The sequence below is a fragment of the Sturnira hondurensis genome, unplaced genomic scaffold (genome assembly GCF_014824575.4).
Source record: "Sturnira hondurensis isolate 20B ecotype Veracruz unplaced genomic scaffold, ASM1482457v3 Scaffold0008782, whole genome shotgun sequence".
In the NCBI taxonomy this organism is placed as follows: domain Eukaryota; kingdom Metazoa; phylum Chordata; class Mammalia; order Chiroptera; family Phyllostomidae; genus Sturnira; species Sturnira hondurensis.
Genome location: NW_028081413.1, coordinates 5,638,248 through 5,659,486, shown reverse-complemented (window position 1 = coordinate 5,659,486; position 21,239 = coordinate 5,638,248). Strand labels below are relative to the sequence as shown.

The following is a 21,239-nucleotide window of genomic DNA, read 5'->3' as shown; positions in this document are numbered from 1 at the left end:
GAAGTGTCAGGAGAGCTGCTACCTTTGACAAATACTGGTGAGGAGGACGTTAGCAATGTTCCACATCTAGATTTGGGTGTTGATTACGTAGATATCTTCACTTTGTGGAAATGCATCAAATTACATCAAATTCATCAATTCTTAGTTATACACTAAGAATTTGTTCGCTTTTCTGCATTTATGCCACACTTTACTAAAACATTACTTAAGAAAAAAACATGAGGCAGATCTATATTTATTGATATGTAAAAATCCCCAAGACATATTGTTGAGTTTTCAAAAAAAGATAAGTTCCCAGTCAATACCCAGACTATGATGCCCTTTGTGTGGTATTAAAAAGTTGATAAAATAATAATATTTCCATATGTATATATACACACAAAACAAAATAAAAGTAATCTAGAAAGTTAATCAGTCACCATTCGTGTGTATCCCTGGGAAAAGAAGTACTTGTTCGGGAAGGAGAGGCTAGAAAACATATGGACTCTTTTCTTAATCTATGAAAATTTAACATTATACAGCAAGAATATTTTCATATAATACTCATATAATTAAAAGTAAGTATTTCTAAAAGGCAGGATTGTTCTAAAATCTGATGTGCAAATGGCTCCTTAAATGAGTCTAAAAACCCTGGTGCACCGTTGATGGGAATGCAGTCTGGCACAGCCACTGTGGAAAATAATATGGAGTATCCTTAAAACATTAAAAATGGAACTTCCTCTTGATTCAGCAATTCCACTTCTAGGAATATACCCCAACAATCCCAAAACACACACACACATATACACACACACACACTATATTTATATATAATATATATAAATAAATTTATATATGTGTAAATAGCCCTGCTATAAAAACAATAGCCAAGGTTTGGAAACAGCCTAAATGTCCATCAGTAGATGAGTGGATAAAAGAGCTGTGGTACATTTACACAGGGGAATGCTGTAAGATGCAGTAAAAAAGAAGAAACCCTTATATTTTGCAACAGCATGGGCGGACCTGGAGAAAAATTATGCTAAGGCAATTAAGCCTGTCAGTGAAAGAAAAACATCACAGGACCTCACTTATATGTGGAATCTAATGAACACAATAAACTAACAAAATAGTAACAGGAGCTCAGATATATGAAATAGACGGACAGCTGATGGCAAGGAAGGGGTGGGGACAGGATGAAAGATGGTGAAGGGATTAACCAAAGAACTATGTGCACACCATGGACATGGACAACGGTACGGCGATCGGCGTGAGGAGGGGAGAGGATGGGGCTGGGCAGAGGCAGGGAAAGGCAGAGAAAGGGGAAACAACTACACCAGCATAAACAGTAAACATAACATTTTAAAAAACAGAAACTTTTAAAATACTAAGCTCCTTCTGTGAAAAGTTCAAGAGTTCCAGAGCCTGCAGACACCAAAGTTACTTAGCACAACTACTAGAAATATACTTTCCTCCATCCATGTAGAACCAACCCTTTTCTAAGACCACTCCACAATCTACAGGGCCACAAAACTTTGCTGAACCCTCTCTCCATGGAAGGATCCTATTGTCCTATTTTTTGCTTAAAACCTCTTCTGAAAACTTTAAAAGGAGTGAAAAAAGATTAGAAACCTATATTGCACTATTTATATTTTTCTACACCTTTAGAAGAATGTGTCACTCAACAAATCTTTAATACTGTTCTTGAGAATAACTTTCATCTTTGCATACCTATAGGTAGTCAAAAGAAAGTATGTGCTAAAATATTAAAAATCAAAGCTATACTTTTGTCATTGAAAGTGAGGAAAAATTAGCTCAGTTTATACTTTACCAAAAAGTTGAATAAAATTAATCACCATCTCTGACTTCTACATAGAGGCACTAACACACACAAATAAACGGATACACAATATCATTCTCATACTATAGTAACGGTGGCAGTAAGGTCAAATTCTATGGCTCTATCTTTCAAATGATGCAGGTTCTCTCTGGCTTCTAATCCTTTCTGTTCTCTAGTAGTAAAAGGAACTGAGTGTGTACTGTCCAGTGAGATGTCACATAAAATTCATTACAGAACTGGGCAACCTTAGAAAATCCGGAAGAGAGAGCATACTCTATATAGAGTCATACAGAAAATTATATGACAGATTATCTATTGTGAGAAATGCAATCATGAGTTGCTCAGCAAACTCTTCTCAAAAATAGGAACACAACATCACTCAACCCTTCTCTTTTTACCAACTGCAGTTTCTGTAAATAAGGCTTTCTGTTTAAGACAACACTGCAACGTCAATAAGAAGAGAGTAGCTTGGTGTTCACCAAGGAGAAATATTATGAAATCTTTCTCTTAAAGCTGTGTAAAATATGAATTTGTTTGTAACATATTCCACAGCTTGAGACCTCGTTACTTCAGAGATCACAAGAGTAAACACTCTCAAATGAGGTACATGATTGAGGCTTTGAGAGCCCTGAGGCTTCAGGGCATTTCCTGTAATAGGTTCATGAAATAAATGTATTGGGCTCGAACCCTATGGTTTCTTGAAAATGAATATAATTATAAAAACGCAAAGCCATAAATTAATGTGTTCATGCATAATATCCATATTTGAATCAGATTACCACCTGCCTACAATGCGTATCTGTGCTAACGGATCAAATGACATTCTTTCAAATGTGACTTTCTCACCATCCCCAACAAAAACCTAGTAGTCAGTCTGCTTGTTTCTGATCCACAAACAAAGCCAATCATTCTATTTTAGCATTATTCAATGTATGTTAAAAAAACACAAGGGAAATATCAAGTATGGTGCCAAATACAGCTTTTAAAAGAATTAAAAATTCAACCTGTATTTCTGATTTCCTATGAACCTGAATTCCAAATCCCATAAACAGAACTTAAAGGACCAAAATACAATACCAGTTTCAGAGGCAGTTGTGTAATATTAACACTTACAAATAAAGTGTTGAGGCTCACTACTAAGCACTCCGCAAATGATCAAAAGCCCATTTTAAAATCTCCCCTTACTCAATTTCTCCAGCTTGTGACCCCGCATTTTTATATGCAAAATCCTTCTTCCATTTTCGTTTTAACTGCTTATTACTGAACTCATTATGCGTGTGGTAACAGACAGCGCCCTTAGACATCAGGCTACGTACCCAGCGCTGCCACTTTGACGATGACTGCCTGAATGTTGGATGATATCATCTCTCGGAGCAAGTCTTCTTGGTTTCTCTGCCAAAGGTAAGCTAAAGGCTGAAGATTAAGCCTTTTACACCTACAAAAGAAAAAGAAAAATCGGATGATATCTTACTACACTTGGATCTGTAGCAATATTGATTTTAATCATAATGCTTCTCTCAAGGGGTTCAGCATTTAAAATGCTTTAAAAACATGCTTTGTATTATGAAGTTTATATATACAACATAAGTGTGTTTAATTTCCACGTACTATGCATAAACAAACAAAAATAAAATCTCCAGGCAGATTAGAAGTATCAATTTTAGTAAGACTCTCTATAAGTTTAGAAATCCATGCAAAAAGCTCCCAAATGTCAATGGATAATTATTCTTGTTTTTAGAGCTTCCCTGGGTATCCCAATTGTGAAGCATAAGCAAGATAGGCAAATAAAATATGCATAATAAAATAGTCATGTGTTGTTACATTTACAATATCTATGGTTGAACTATTCTTATACTAACTGAAATTTTTAAAAATGATTTAACCCTGTGAAAAGAAAATAAGAAGAACAAAAAGAACAATACCTGAGGTACATGGGAAGGGGCACCTGCTCTGCTGTAGCATTGTACTACATCCTATACCTTATGGTCCCGTAGAAAGACCACAGGTGTTGGAGTCAGGACAAACCTGGGCTTGAAACCTCCTGTACTCACTAGCTCCAAGACTTCAGCAAGTCATAATTACACAGTAATATTGTGATAACTATGCATGGTGACAGACAGATTCTAGACTTACCAGGGTATGTATCACACTGTAAGTTATATAAAAGCCTAACTATTATGCTGTGTGCCTGAAATTAATATAACACTAAATGTGAACTGAAAATTAGAAAATTAAAATAAGGGAACATTTGTGATTCACAGGGAAAAAAACAACAACTAAGCTCTAGGTCTTCAATTTCCTAGTTCATAAACAGGGAGAAACACACTTGCTTTCAAAGTTCTTGAGATGGTTAGGAGACTAGAACGCGCAGCACCCTTCACTCCTCTTTCTTCACGTTCCTCATTCAACCACGACAGGACAGCACAGACTACGATCACTTCTCACCAACTCCACTACTAACACCTGGTGGTACTGAGGCCCCATTGCCTCTCATGTCAATATCCCACTAACTTCGTTCCCTCTTTCTATCCTTGCCCTTTCAAAATCAATACTCCATACAGAACCAGTGTTAGCCTTTTAAAAAACATGAAACGGATCATGGGACTCCTCTGCTCAAAACCCTCTTCGTCGCTCCCAGTAAAAATTCTTACAATAGACCCGCATAGTTAGTTCTCACACTGCATCTCCTACTACCCTCCCCTCACTTCACCTGCCACCCAACCCTCCTCACTGTTGCCTAATACTAGGCATGCTCCCTGCCTTCTTCACTTGCTCCCCGCCGCTGCTTAAATGTCAGTTTCTCAAGGAGGACTGTAATTGATTAAAAGTAATATAAAGAATGTGGTACAATGCCTGGATAAATAGGTATTCAATAAATGGTAGTCAGAGCCAAGTGACTAGCCCAGGTCACGCAGTATGTGGCTAAATGGGACAGATTTCAAACAAGAATTACAGCTCTAAAACCTGTCACCCCTAAAGTTGGTAAGGTTGCCTGGCTGACTACTTCAGCCCATGTTGATCTCTCCTACTCTCAGAAAACCCCAAACTTAGTAAATGTACCACACATTTGCTCATTTACTTACCCATGGCCTTAGAAATAATCCTACTTTTTCATGTACGTATACCCTTTCAAAGAAACAAAAGCCTTCCTTACCACAGAGACTGTTTTATATAATTATCCTTTGTTGAGTGTCCCAGGGCATACGGAACAGTGTTGAGGAAGTTAAGACAAAACTGGTAAAACTGAAACTCCTGATGTAACACAAACATCACAGTTCTTGCTGTCCTCTCATCTATATTTAAGGCCTACTAATCAAACTAGGCTCTACCACTTTTAGCTGAGATTTTTTAATGAAAAAAATGTTATTCCTTTATGTTCTTACTACAAAATTCTTGACTGTTGCTCTGATACCCACAAGCTGTTGACTATTTGTAGACTTAAGTCAACCTACTTAAATTTTTCAACAGTTCAAAGTATCACACCTCAAATCTATTTCCTCTGTAAATCACTTCTGCATTGAGCTTGTGACATTTAACAAATGCATTATATCTTGAAAATGTAATGATGTAACACAAACTACAAATTGAAGATAGGCTAATTCAAAACTGAATTTGTAGACCACTGAACTGCTTTAAAATTTTCAAGGATAAAATTATTGCAGATATGCTTTATGGTATAAAATGGACATTTCAAGCATGTGCTGAAGTGACTCTTAGGTGGCACTTTGAGAAGAGTCTTGCCTCTATCCATTAGTAGGCTCTGTGCCTTCTTCCAGAGAGCTTCCCAGCCAACAGCACGCTTTCACCTGGCTTCTTAAGTTTCATCAACAGAGGTCAGCGATGTGTACGGGTTGGCTACCCATCAACCACGTGGGTTTGAACTTATTAAGAAACAGATTTGTAAGCTAAATAATTCTCAGAGAAGATGACCTAAGAGCTGTTAAGAATATTATTATTTCTAAAGTGTGTCTTAAGGGATATAGAATTCAGATCCATCTACAGTTCAGTTGTTCTTAAATGTACACAGGCAGAATGTTAAGAAAAACTTCTCCAGCCCTGGCTGGTGTAGCTCAGTGGATTGAGCGCGGGCCTGCGAACCAAATGATTGAGGTTCAATTCCCAGTCAGGGCACATGCCTGGGTTGTGATTCCCAGTCAGGGCACATTCCTGGCTTGCAGGCCAGTTCCCAGCAGGGGATGCATGAGAGGCAACCATACATTGATATTTCTCTTCCTCTCTCCATCCCTTCCCCTCTAAAGATAAATAAATAAAATCTTTTAAAAAAAGAAAAACTTCTCTAAAATACATGTTTAACCTCCTCCATTTACATCACCACTCTCCAGAGACTCCAATATACCCCCAAATGAGTCACATTACCCTTCACATAATTATACTTTGCCTTGCATTCCTGTCATTTACTTTTTAAATTTTGTATTTCTAACTGCCTTAAATTCACTGTGTAATTACAGAAAGTAAACAAGATAAAAAATTAAAGTGTGCAAGTCCATTAATTGCATTTTTTAATGAGTCAATATGAAGGTTTCTTTGACAAGAATATGAAAAAATTACATAAATACAGCTCTTATTTCTATTCACCCTTTTGAATGGCAAAATTATTTTGGGGCTAGGTTTTGCTTAAGTGTATGGGAGTCCACATTTTCTTTTTGCTAATATTGTTATATACAAAGCCTCTACACAGTATTATACTTATCCAAATAAATTTAAAAAGAATAAATCCATTCACACTTTTTGCCAAATCAATCTTAACTGATTACCACTTGACCCTATATTTTTAAATATTGGTCAGATAATGAAATGAACTCTTTGGGTATCTGCAGACACAAATGATGCCCAGCTAGTGCTACACTGCATCTCTTAGTAGGGGTGGGGGGTGGGGAGTAACGACCTAAAGGTTCCCTGAAAGCTGAGTGACTTTGCAATGACTTAAATCATAAATATTTTCGGCCAAAAACTAACCCTAAGGACGCAAGGGGAGGTTCCTTACTAAGCCTTTTTTCCTTTAAGGTATTACTGCCTCACTGCAGCCCTTCTACGAGCTCCTGATTTTTATCACAAATGATGAGCTAAAAGGGATTATTAAAAGGGCATACTCACTCAAATAAGAAAAATTAAAAATAATGCATCTGACTTTAAAAATCTTTGCCTAAATTTTTTATTATAAATAATGCATTTTTCCTTAGGGTCAGTTAGTTTTCTCCATGTGTGACAGAAGATTACAAAAAAAGTAAAAGTGCAGCTTTTGTTACTTAGATATATGCACACAGTTAGTTCCACAGGGCATATAGAGTATCACATCTATTTATTATTTGGATATAATTATACTTTTATTTACTCACATTCTTAAATGCACATGTACTTAAATATAGGACAAATATTGTTTTCTTACACATTTTCCACACGAACACGCTGATAGTCAGATAGTATGGCGCCCACTGATACCCCTTCTACTTCTTCTTTTTCCTGAAAATAAAGGAAAAAATATAACATCAAAAATAAACAAACATGTGACTCTTCATCATGCTCTGACAAATGAACTGTAGCTCATCTGGAAAACCACCTGGAAGGAGGGTAATTTACTGAAAGTGAAATCTACATTCAGGAAAAACAATACATATATTTAAGTCATCTTCTCAGCTGGGGGGAAATTAATTATTCTTTTTACTTAAAATCCAAATAATTAGAGACCATTTTCCATGGAAAAAGGCAGAATTAGGCAGCACTTCTAAAATGTTTTCTCACTTAACATACTTGTAAAGACTCATCATTGTTTCATGTACATTTTTTGAGAGATTTCTAGTAAAGGGCAATATTTTCCCAGATTGTCTTTCTTTAAAAAATTAAGCAATGGCATAAGTGGATAAAGGACCACGATGAATTTTATCTGTAGCTTAGAAAAAGATGACTGACAAAAAAAGAAAAGGACCCAGGAAGCAGAGATGGTAGAGTCATGGACTGAATAACAGTATAGTTGGTAAAAAAATCTATGAGAGGAAGGAAGCAATGAATTACTATCAATAGAGTTACAACTAAGAACATCCAGTAGTGTATCCAGCAGTGTCCCACTGGGAAGAGGACTAGTCTATCCAGACGCTCACTGATGATCTGGAGAGAATGTAAATTCCAATACGATCAAGTTTGCAGATGACACAACCCTAGGATGGATGAAACATAAAAGAAAGGAAGATCAATCAAGTATATGGATAGATATGGACAACTTGGGGATTTGGAAGGCTAGGTCTAAGATGAGATTTAATGTAAATAAGTATAACATAATATACTTAGGGAAGAATAATACATAATACAGATATAAACTAGGGGACTGTTATCTAGAAAATAGATATGAAGAAAGTGACTGGTGGGTAATTACCAGTAACAAACTGAATAGGAATTCTCTGAATAGGCATCCAGTGAAATCCATCCTAGCATATGAAGTATAGAAGAAACTGCTTCAGAGAGATGGCTGCATTATTAATACTCTAGACTCCACCAACTTGGAAACCTACAAGGAAAACAATAGCATTTCACATAAAAACAAATTAGTATTTCGAGACATACCGAAATAACCCAGTGTGTCCTAAAAGGATGCCATAATAAAGAAACAAATATTCACAACAGGAATCGCTCATGTCTTTGGGGATAAAGCCAATTTAAAATTTTCCCTCCAAAATCAGAGAGAAATATCTGCTACACCTCCCCCCCAATAAAATAACTCCTTTTTATTAAAGTTTCCAGGAAAAGAGCTATTTCCTTTACTTTTCTATTTCAGTAACTTTGGGAGAACATTGCTTATAACCTTTCTCTAACCTTCCTAGCTATTTTCTCTTCATAAACTTCATTATGTTCATTAGAAAAAGTCAAGGTATAGTGTTTCTCATTAAATACAAATACAGCATAGATCAGGGAGTAGTGAGCAGCGTCACTGAGAGATCAAAATTTCAGTTCTTCAATAAAAAAATAAATAAAGTACCAAGTGTGTGTGTGTCAGTGTGAGTGTGTGTGTGTAAGTATTTCTCTATAGATTATGGAAACAAAGACAAGAGGCACTGGTGTTTTTCTTTCAGTCAAACCAAGGTTAAAATAATAATTGACATTTATTATCCATTTAAAATGTGCTAATGTTCTATAGTTCTTGCTTAACGCTCTCTACAACCCTAAAATAATTATTTAATTTTTAGTTTACATGAATTCTCTGAAATCCTCTTCCACTTCCATCTCTTTTATTTTCTGCTTGATAATACCTAACAAATCAGATTCAGAATTATGTATCCAGCTGAATTCTGACTGTTCTTCAAAAATCTAAATAGAGATCATCAGTTTTAATGTGAGAATATTTGAAAAATAAGGGCAGTATAAAGAAATCTGACCTAAAAAGTTAAATGTTTACAAAATATTGTAGCAATAATACAAGAGGGTTAAAATTCTCAATGAGGAAAAACCAAAATGTGTACAATTGTAGAAAGCTCTTCTCTTGCAAGAAACAGGGGGAAAGCTAAAGATCCTATTTGGTTTTGCTATTGAAAAATGTACAAAATAGCTTAGGAAAACCAGTGAGGATCAAATGTTGTGAGCCCTCTACTGTACCTGCCCAAACTTGACCTGAGAATGCCTGGTAACCACGGTTCAAGGCAGAGGTGGTGGTAAGCCAGCCAAGAGTTCACCCAGGAGTCCATAATTAAAACCTAACTAATGGTTTGTTCATCAGTCATGATCACTACCAGCCACTAGAAATCCCTACCACTGACAAGCTCTGGTATTTGAATAAGTTGTGTAATTTTTCTGTTTCATTTTCCTTATCCATAAAGTGAAGATAATAGTAGTTCCTTTTTTCTAGGGTTATTATAAAGACTGAATGAAATAATCCAGAGAAGTAACAGTTTCCAGTACCAAGTAAGCAAGCAATCAATATTTTCTTTTATCATTATTATAACCTTCATTATCACAACTACTTCTATAACTACTTCTGTTAATACTTGTACGGTTAACTATCCTGAGTACCATCACCACCAGCACCACCACTGTTAATGCTACGAATTAAAGGCCTAACTTGATAGACAAAGCTCTTCACTCTGGAGTGTTAGACTTGCTTGTGATCACTTCCCAGCACTAGCCTACTACCCACACACACATCCATATACTCTATACAATCCTAATCCTCCATTTCCATTTGGTATCTGACTGTGACTGAACCTTCCACATTAAACAACTACTAAATAAGACTAAATAAAACTACTAAATAGGACAAACGATATGCCATTAGTCCTGTTCTAATCACTAAAAGAAGTATGAAATAGACCAGAAGAATGAGTTATAACCTAGTCCTAAAGCCTTAAAAATGACTACTCTTATAATCAGCAATCTACAGTACAAGGAACATAAGATACAAGAAGATAAAAATGGGTTTCTACTATGCAATGTACCTGATGAGGTATTCTCATTTATATGCAAAACTCTACCACATCGCAGCTCCAAGGCTCCCAACACAGAGGCTGGGATGATGAAAGCACTCAGCCATATGGTAACAGTGATAATTACAAGTTTAGAAGGAGGGTTTAAAGGTGGAAATCTAGACCCAAATTAGATTTGTTCACTCAATATTCATTTGTCTCCATACTGAGAAGTTGGTTCACAAAGCCAACAAGATGAATTGAAAAGGAGCTGTCTTTTTTTTTTCACGAATGAAATCTAGACCTACTTATTCTAAAGATGAGAAGATATACAGCTTGCATTTATCGAGGATATTATTTTCTTTGAAAAATGCCTCAGTTACCAGTCTTATTCCGTTAATGAGTTCTTGCCTATTGAGAAAAAAAATGATCTGCTGAATTTAAAGTGTTTTTCATCTGAAAGGCATTCTAACATTTATAACATGACCCATTCATTAAAGAAGCACACTTGTATTCTATAGCTCTGAGTGGCGGTATTTGGACTTCTGGGAACATGGCATTACTAAATAAGAAACATTTGTGAATGTCAATGATGTTCTAAGCCCTGGATAACAAAACAAGAAGTTTATATGCCAGGAAGCACTAAATGCTTTTCCCTTTAAAATAAGAAGAAAACCCTTTTATTTGCAACAACACTGATGAAGTGTTGCATTCTTCACTTTGGCATAGTTATATAATCCAGGTTAATAAAAATAACGGATGTAAATACTATTTTATGAAAGTGACACTTAGAATTTCCATATATTCAGGCATGTAACAAAATTTCTTCGACTTGTTAAAAAGGCTTTTGTCTTTCTTAGCATCACCAATATAAGACACTTTAAAATGGAAAATGATCACCATCTGGAGTTCTTCCATTAAACTGTGAACTTGTGATAGAGCACTAGGTCACTAAATTTGCAGCATTATTGTCTCCCTTTGTGAGCTCTCTCAATCAAACAGGGAAAAAGTTGTTGAGGCTGAAAATTAATTGACAAAGAGACTGCAGAGGGTCATAATCACTTGTTATTTATTTCTGTTTAAAACTAGCAATGTATTATTTTGAGTCTCCATGTTAGTTGCCACAGTATGACACTCCCAGTTTCGAATAAGTTAGCCATTTGCTACATAGTGTGACAACCTCAATGGAGAAACTTAGAAGATTGCTAGTCATGTAAGACCAAATTTGACCTGGAGAGCATTATGCTAAGTGAAATAAGCTACTCAGAGAAAGATTAGTACCATATGATTTCACTTATATGTGGGACCAAATGGGCAAAATAAACTAACAAACAAAACAGAAACAGACTCATAAACATAGAGAACAGATTGACAGCTGTCAGAGGGGAAGGAGTTGGGAGGCCCCAAACCCAAACCACAGACAGAGTGTACGGAGACTCCCAGAAAACAGGGAGAAGAGGGTAAAGGGGGATCAATGGTGATGGAAGGACACTGGACTTGGGGTGGTCAACACACAGTAAAATACACAGCTGAGACATTACAGAACTGTACTCCTGAAACGTGTATCATTTTATCAACCACTGTCACCCCAATATTCAATAAAGAAGTCTAAATGACCGTTGTTTTTTCCTTCAGTCTCCCGAGAATGTTCTTCTTGCTTCAAAAAAGATGAGGTGATGTTTTGAGTACTTCTATGAAACTTTTAGTAACAACAACCCAATAAATAAATAAAGGATTAAATTGTTAATCCTAGTTGGGAGAAGAAAGCAACAATCAAGAAGTATTTATTTATAAGCAAACCAGTTCCATAAAAAGTGTTTAAATCTGTTTATAAGGTGCTTTCTAAACTTATTTCCCAAGCTTCTATGAAAACTTCCTTTGATTGGTTTGAGATAACCCTTAAAATGCAACTTCTGTGAAAGGGATTATTTGTAATATATTTTTTTCAATTATTCCAGCTTTATTGAGACAACAACTGGAACATATTATCATGGACAGTGTGGTGACTTGATATATGTATACACTGTAAAGGGATTCTCCCTATCAAGTTAACATATTCAATACGTCACATATGTATCTTTTTTTAAATGAAAATATTTAAATTCTACTCTTAAAGCAAATTTCAATTATACAATACATTATTATCAACTATAGTCACTATGTTATGCATTAGGTCCTCAGACCTTATTCATCCTGTAACGACGTTTGTACCCTTTTACCCGTTTTGCCTACTCTCCACACGCCTCAGCCCTCAGTCGCCATCTCTCCACTCTGTTCCTATGAGTTTAGCTTTAAAAAAAATCCACATGTAAGTGATACCTTGTGGTATTTGTCTTCCTCTGTCTGAAATATCTATCGCATTTTATTTATCCATCACCTGTGAATGGGCACTTTGGTTGTTTCCATACCTTGGCTATTGTGAATAATACTGCAGTGTACATGAGAGTACAGACATGTCTTCGAGATAATAATTACATTTCCTTTGGATATATACCCCAAAGTGGAATTGCTGGGTCATACAGTAGTTCTATTTTTAATTTCTAGAGCAGCCTCCACACACTGCTTTCCGCAGTGGCTGTACCAGTTTACATTCCCTCCAACAGTGTGCAAGGTTCCCCCTTCCTCCATGTCCTCACCAACATTTGTTATTTCTTGATTTTTTTTGATAGTAGGCATCCTAGCAAGGGTGAAATTATATCTCATCAGCTGTGACTTTCATAAGTTCACCAAATAAATCAGAGGTATCATTATTAGGAAAAGGACCCAGGTCTCTCAACATCCAGTCATGCATTTCTTTCACTAAGGAAGTAAAAATAAAAGCCTAGACCCAGCTCCTTCTGTGTTCCACCTTTACTCACAACACTTCTACACCAGACGTGAGGGGTGGGGGGCGTTGCCCACACTGAGCAATCCTGCAACATCAGAGGGGTGTCCTACAACTTAATTCTGATACTATCTACCTGGAGAGAGCATCAGGCGAATGGCCCAGTCCCATAAGACTGCTGATTGCATGTAGTAGGTCACCCCAACTTATATACAGCTTTGGCTACAAACTGGAGGTCCCCATGAACATTCTGAACATTTTAAATTTGAACTGGGTAAATGCATTGTCTATGCAATAGATAAAATTAATTAATAGCAACATTAATAGCAAAGTCCTCTAAATATCTGCACTTAGCAAATTTGGCAGGAAGCTGGTTTATAAACCAAGCTAACTTTCCCGCCTTTTTCTGAGAGAGAAAAATTCAAGGGTAAAATTCCAATTATCCCTGATCTACATCATATTGCCTGAAGTGCTGTTACAACTATATTCACTAGGTTTAAAAGTGTAGCAAAATTTTGCTACATAAACATATGGAATTGCACAAAGGAGAAGCAAATACTGAGGACAGTTACATTTTTCACTGTTGTTTGCTCTTGATAAATTCAAATAGCAACAAAAAAGTATCCAGTGCCATAAAGTCAAAGTTTCAAGGCAGAGAATTCTTTTAAGGTTAATCTGCTGATGGAGTACACATGGCTGGGCTAATTAAGTCAAAACACAGATGTATTTGCCAATTTTTCTTGGTAGATCATCTTTTAGTTATTCATTTTAACATTCCTGAGGAAAAAAGAACGCCTACCACCAGCCAGATAGTGTATCTTTCAAACTATATTGGAATACTGTGTAAATATACAGAATTAAAATAAATTTTTAATATGTATGATTAGTCATCAATAAGCCAGCATTATCTAATTAGTGAATCTCAGTTCCATACTTGCACTGAAAACTAATAAATGCATGATGTATCTTTATTCAGAAGACCTTTGATACCAAGTTATGACAGAAAGGTCCAGGCCTATGAAGGCAGTAATTAGAACTCTGCCCCTCCTGCTACCTGCAAACTACCACACTTGGGAGAACTGGAAAAAGCTTAAACAGTTAGCAGCATCCTTGGTTTTCTCTCTCCTTCAGGCTTCAGCCCGGCATATGAATGATGAAGCACAGCACCAGCAGCGATAGTAAAGAATATTTAATCTAAATGCACAATTATCCTGGTTTCAGCTGCACACATTAAATATTATACAGAATAGAGAGAGGATGCAGAGTGAGAGTTGAACAAAACATGGAGATGGTCTTTTACAGTTCTCCTTTCCATGTATTAAACTGCACATACGTCCAAGAGATCGCTGGTGTGATTTTCTAGTTTCAGGCTCACATATCAGCGCTGTCTGGGGCTGATCTAGAAATAAATCCAATGATCAGCAATGGTTTCAGAAACTACAGACCTCAAAGTTTATTTAGTTTTTCTGCATTCCCTCTGCAACCAAAGACCTTCATAAATTATAAAACTGGAGAAACTAATGGGAGCCAACACTCCAAACTCGCCAAGGTCTTTCCAGACTAAGCATTGACTAAGGTAACATCCAGTTGCAATTAAAGAGACAGCAATGTCACTGGGGACACATTAAGTCACATTATGTATTTCTTAGGTCAAATCTTTGATAATCTATGGTCAAATACAGAAGAACAAGCTCTTCTGGTGCAGTTGCTAAAGAAACATGGGATTTCAATATTGTTTTAAAGAATGTTGTATTTTGTCAGAATTGCATTGTTAACATTTTATTTATTCATTTATTTTCCTTTTTCTTTCTTTATTAAAAACTTTTATTGAAAATTGTTAACACTTTAATATCAATTTCTAAACATAAAGCACTAGAGGAACCTGATTAGTGAAAAATACTAGATAATAAAGACAGTCAAGAAGAGGATAAAAGTTGCAAAGTAAAAGTAATAGTGGTAACATAAACAAACACTGGAAAAAATATTAAAAAGCAATATAAGCCACAGTCTCTGCCCTCAAAACGCTCTCATATAGCCGGAAAAAATATGAATAGAGAATAATACAAAAAAGTAAATAAAAAGAACAAAATACATGTTTATGAAAGAAAACATTAAAACACTGCACTAAGTGGCTACAAAGCATAGAGAGGAAATGAAAAGGAAAGCTTTGGGACAAGTGAAGGCTTATTATTTTTTTAAGTTTAAAAATATATAGCTGTTTTAAAATATAAAAACAATTACATTAGATGATTTATAAAAGTAATAAATATTCCTAAGTGACTGCATTCCCATGATGGAAACAGGATCTTATAGGCTATATAGGAGGGGACGTGTTTCTGATAATCATTAACTGTGGGTCTGTAGCCAGAATTTCTAACTTGTCTGGACCTCGTGCCCTCACCTGTAAGGTTTATGCTGCTTCCTGAGTCTCTTTTCTGACACGGAGCTGTTGAGACTAATAAATATGGTCATGTCTACAGTGAGTATGATGGAGTAACAGATGATCTGAGAAGGTACACTGTGGTTCACTTCTGCTGGGTTCAATCAAATAAATGAAATGAAGCCTTACATTTGCTAAAGTAGGTTATCAAAGAAATTAGTACATCAAAGAAACTAGGAATGACCTTTACAAAAAAACAAAATTATAACATTATCATTTAAATACAATCTAAAAATCTTATTTTTCTAAAAGTCCACAGAGAAGCACAAAGATTCTGCTTTTTCAATTTGATGATTTTAGTTTATTGCTACTACATTATATTTAATATACAGAAGAAAAAATAAATTGCACTGAAACTGTGCAACTACAAAGTCTTTAAGATCTATCTCATGCTATTATCTAGAGGTGAAATTCTTTAAAGCAAGGGCCTATGATTAATCAGGTATAAGAGAAACTGACTTTAGACTGAATTATACTTGCCAGTAACAATGTGTATTACAGAGAAATCCCAATGCATTTAATGTTCAAAAATTCATTATGGAACAGTCATAGAACACTAAGTATTAAGAAAAATAATCTATGAGACATAGGTTCGAAAGACCATCCACACACAGTTCCAGTTATTGAAGCTTTACAATTTTTATAACACTTTCTTTCCATAGAAACTACTAAATTCTGTTCTAAGAATGAATACAACATGGTATTTTTTGAAAACCAAGCCAAAACAAACAAAATAAAAACAAATACATTGTGAATTGTGACAAAAGACATTTAGAAGTGGCATAATACTTGATATAACTGCAAACATAAGACTTCTTAATTTAGGTTTTATTTTTCATGTAAGCTGAAATGATTATATTATTTCAGTTTTTATTATACCCTATGCATATCATTAATGAAAGTGGGGAAAAACCCTGGAGGCTTACAGCTAGATTAAAATACACAATTATACAATAACTATACATCAAAGTATAACATTATTGTCTGGATTACATAAAATATAAATCCTTTTAAAGATTTTGTAGTTGTTTTGTTAAGAGATGACAAGGGGGTAGGTTTTCTCTTAAATATTAACATGGAGGTGCTGTACTTTGTTACACAGCATGAAATATTTTTCCGAGGAACAAAATGAGTCATGGTATGAAGTGTTAAGAGATATACACCAAACAAAGGTGCTGCGAAGGCCCCACAGCAGCGGCGCACTCCATCACCCCAGCACATTTGCTCATTAGAGCGGTGCCATCCAACACGTGGAGGGTAGTGATGCATCAGTTCCTGCTAGATGTATTCCTTTTACAGGTCAGACCAGTGTAATACTTTACAAAATTACAGAACTTAGTGATCTCATTCATTTAGGAATTTCATTCCCTTGTCACAGCCTCAAATGAGTTTTTCTGAACATGCATAGTAGTTCCATTTTCTATCTCTAAAATGTTTTAACTGGCTAACTAACCAATAGTTTAAATTGGTGTGACTACATGGATTTTCTTCAATTCCACATTCTCACTTCTTATCTAGCCATCTTAGGGTTCAGCAAAAAAGAAAATTAGTGATAATGCTTTCAATTTAATTAGTATATTACATGCACTGTAATTATTAGCGGGAAATGTTATATTAATGAATGTAAAAGTTAGCAGTAAATTACCTTGTAGCTATTATCAATTTCCCAAGCTACTGCTCCTTAAGATAACCCTCTCCCTATGGTCCTTCCGGTAATTTTTCTTTGCCTGATAAACATGATGATTAAATAGCACACAGAGCAAACCTTTGATACTTTTTAAATTAAATCCATGCCCAGCCTAAGGGCTGTGTCTGATTTCAACTAAATGTGTCAGTTAATCAGATAAAAAATTATCAGTAACTCAAAGAAACAGCAGCCTTAGGCTTCATCAGTGCCAGGGAAAGTTGAACAAAATAAGACATTCAGACAATATCACATTATGTGTAAAGGTTACTGATAAGCCTATAACTAAACAGAACTGCTTACCACCATAACAAATCTGTCTGGAAAGAAATAGTATATTCAACATCGAAATTACACTAAAACTCTAAAGAAACAAATTCTGAAGAAAAGTCTAGGGATATTTTATCCATATATTCATACAAACACATGCATCTACGTAAACAAAAAATATGTACAGACAATAAAAATATGCAGTGGATTTAGGATTTGGCATTCATAAAAGTAGACATTCAGTGAGATTATATTGAAAAAGAGCATATTATCACTATACTGCTTCTAGGATACTTCAAAAATTATAGCCAATAAACCAAACATTTAATGGTTTGTTAAGGGAAGGTGAGTATAAATTCAAGATCATTTGTCACACAGTTCTATCTAGGGCCTAAAATGATTTAATCCTACCAATTTTTAAAAAATCAGGGTTAATCTAAAATTATACCAAGATCCTAAATTAATTAAGAAAGCAGATCATTTTAAATCTGTACCATTGGGCACCAATAGTTATTTGTAATATTACCAATTAAAATAATATACATTATCAGGGGTCTGATTACTTTAAGATGAGGATTTAAAAGCGCCTATCATTATTAGATGAAGGCTGGCAAACTCTTAAACTTTTAGAGCATATTATGATTTTCAAAGCATCCTTAGATTCCTAATTAAGATTGCTTTAACTATAGAAGAAGGCTATCTTATAAAATCACGTATAAGTAAAAACTTCAAGAAAAAAACAACATCTGAAAAGAATAGAAAATTACCTTTGAAAGACATAATGGTCAGTAGCTATTTAAAAATCCATTTATAAAGCAGAAAAGGAGTTCCAAACCTTCTGACCAAGAAAATTTCATCTTTATTCTTCCCTTCCAATATGATCAGATAATGCATTCAACTGCTACAAGATTCTCATGCCTCTTTATTAACTGCGACCTCTCAATAAGGGTACCTGTGACAGGAGAACTGTGCCATATTATACAAATACAAGCTGCAAAACATCAAGGACCCACACAAATTAAAGTTTCCAACAGAATTTCAAACTTACCACCAACATAAGGATATAGGATCGTTATACGTTAGCGTTTTGATCCCCACTACATTGAAAAGCTCAATGCAGACCCAGGAAGCCACTGGCTTTAGTTAAGAATGACTGAAGTGCAGAAGTGGTTTTGCTTTCCTAACTGCTACAGGCAGCAATGTACACCTTTCAGGAAACACTTTGACAATGGAAGTCCATCAAGGATTAACAGTGCTTAAAATGCAGTGTTAACTCTTAGGCTAATGCTTCTCTAAGACTCCTACACATTCCAGAGTCCGCCAAAGAGCAGCTGAAAAATTATCTTAGGGTTGCAAGATGAAACTCAAACTGGTCACCAAGAGGTGACTTAATTTAGCCGTCTCTAGCAATCCCAGGGCTTTCTGGTCCGTCTCAGGCTACAAGGTTCCTTAACGCATGCTCCCTGTCACAGCTGCAGGTCTCACATTAATGGCACTACACTGTCCCAGCAAATGCTCCATAACTTCAAATCTACACAAGAGTGCTAACAGCTTTTTACATATAAAGCGTAACGAGTGTAAGGATTCAAATTCTAACTGAAAATTATCACTTTAGGAGAGGCTCTATATACTTACAGTACTAGGCCCTTCCTCTAAAAGTAATTAATGAGCAAATGAGAGTAATGTTATTTATTGAAATAATGCACTTATTATTGGATTATCAATGCAATTTACTATATTTTCAAAGGTATTTTCCTAAACAGTGAAAATATTACTGTTTAAAAAGTACTTTAATGATAAAACTTATTTTAGTATACAATAATTGATGCAAATCAAATTTTGAAGAAAACAAAATAAAGTTATTAATCTTGAAAGATTTTATGATTTTACAGTAATAATAAAAGTTTGCCCCTGGGGTAGATCCAACTCAACAAGAAGACTTGATAACAAATTATATTAAAAAGCTCAATATGAGATAAATGATTATTTGTACCCAAATATATATGCATTTTGTTGCTTCTCACTTTAGAAGATTAAATATGTATAGAGCATTTGCCTAGAGACAATTCCTTCAGGCAACCCTATGTAAAGATGATCTCCATCAGACCACTGATGGTGACTTAACTATATATTGCCATGTATAATGTGCACCCACATTTTTCGTCCAAAATTTCAGAAGAAATTTTTAAATTCCTTCATTTAAAATTTTAAATTCAATTATTTATTTATTTATATTTAGAAACAAAACCGATTACCCTATTCCAGGGTACTATTTTGCATACAGATAGCGATATTACTTTTTAGAGTTACACTTTTAATGTATAAGCATAAATAAAAAATAAAAACATTTGTATAGGTACAGAATTGGTATTATCCATGTATAATGTGCATTCTTATTTTCCCCTCAATAATTTTGGCAAAAAAGTGCCCATTATACATGGCAAAATACAGTATATCTAAAACTGAATTTGGCATAAAGTAGCTTCCCAAGATTTAATAAACTAAAATTATTCTGCAATGATGAGTTCCAGTGAATAACCACAACAATTAAATCTAAAGGCTAAATAAGACAACAAACAAACAAGCAAGCAAAATATAACCAAAGACACTGAAATATAGAACAGGCTGACAGTGACCAGAGGGGAGAAGGGAGGGAATTTCTGGGGAAAAGGGGAGGGATAAGGGTTTACAGGAACAAGTATAAAGGACACATGGACAATAACAAGGGGTGGATGGAAGCGGGAGGGAGATAGGGCACCCTGGGTGGGTGGGTGGGATGGGATGGGAGTAAATGGAAGAAAACTGTACTTGAACAACAATTAAAATAAAAATAAAAATATCAAATCTGAATTTGATAAAACTTCTAGATCAGTACTTTCCAACAGACCTTTCGGCAATGATGGAAATCTGACTGTCCAATATGGTAAATTCTAGCCCCATGTGGCTACTGAAAAATTAACTCAAAATGGATCAAAGAGCTAAATATAAGACCTGAAACAATAAACTACATAGGAGAAAACATAGGTACTAATAAACTATGGACCTTGGCCTTAGACAAGACTTCATGAATTTGATCCCAAAGGCAAGGGAAGTAAAGGCAAAAATAAATGAATGGGACTTTAATCAACTCAATGGGAGAAGATATTTGCAAACAAGAGTTCCAACAAGGGGTTAATATCAAAATCTATTAAGAACGCAACACCAAACAATTGATGCCATTTGTGAAAACATGGATGGATCATTGGTCATCGTATCATGCTAAGCCAAGTAAGTCAGACAGAAAAAGTTAAGAACCATCTGATTTCATTCACATGTGGGATATAAAATTTAAAGCAACAAATGAACAAACAAGAAGAATAAACAAAAATCTCATAGGCACACACAACAGTTTCATGGTTATTAAAGGGAAGAGGGGTGGGGTGGTGGGTAGTAAAGGGTAAAGGAGATCAAATATATGGTGACAGAGATGATTTGACTTTGGATGGTGGGCACACGATGAAATATACAGATTATGTGTCATAGAAATGTGCACTTAAAACCTATATAATCTTATTAACCAATGTCACCCCAATAAACTTAATAAAAAAGAAAGAAGTGTGGCTAGTTGAAACTGAAAGAGTAATCTTTATATTTTACTTAGTTTTAATTAACACTTAAATTTATATAATGGTACATGGCTAGTAGCTGTCACATTGGACAGCATAGCTTTAGAGGCAACTGTCAATGTTTAGGAAATCACAGACAACAAAGAAACATTACACTGCACTGTTGGGATTTTGTTGGTCTGTGGGAAACTCCAC

At 35.2% G+C, this 21,239-nt stretch overlaps 1 protein-coding gene across 1 annotated transcript in view; it reads right to left on the bottom strand.

Annotated features, from left to right (window-relative positions):
- Positions 1 to 21,239, bottom strand: part of DPH6 (diphthamine biosynthesis 6) — a 154,708-nt gene that overhangs the window by 65,070 nt on the left and 68,399 nt on the right. The window contains exons 4-5 of the mRNA XM_037056122.1: positions 7,224 to 7,297; positions 3,133 to 3,251 (exon numbers count right to left, since the gene is read on the bottom strand). Of these exons, the coding sequence (XP_036912017.1) occupies positions 3,133 to 3,251; positions 7,224 to 7,297 (193 nt within the window). The remainder of the gene's footprint in view (positions 1 to 3,132; positions 3,252 to 7,223; positions 7,298 to 21,239) is intronic.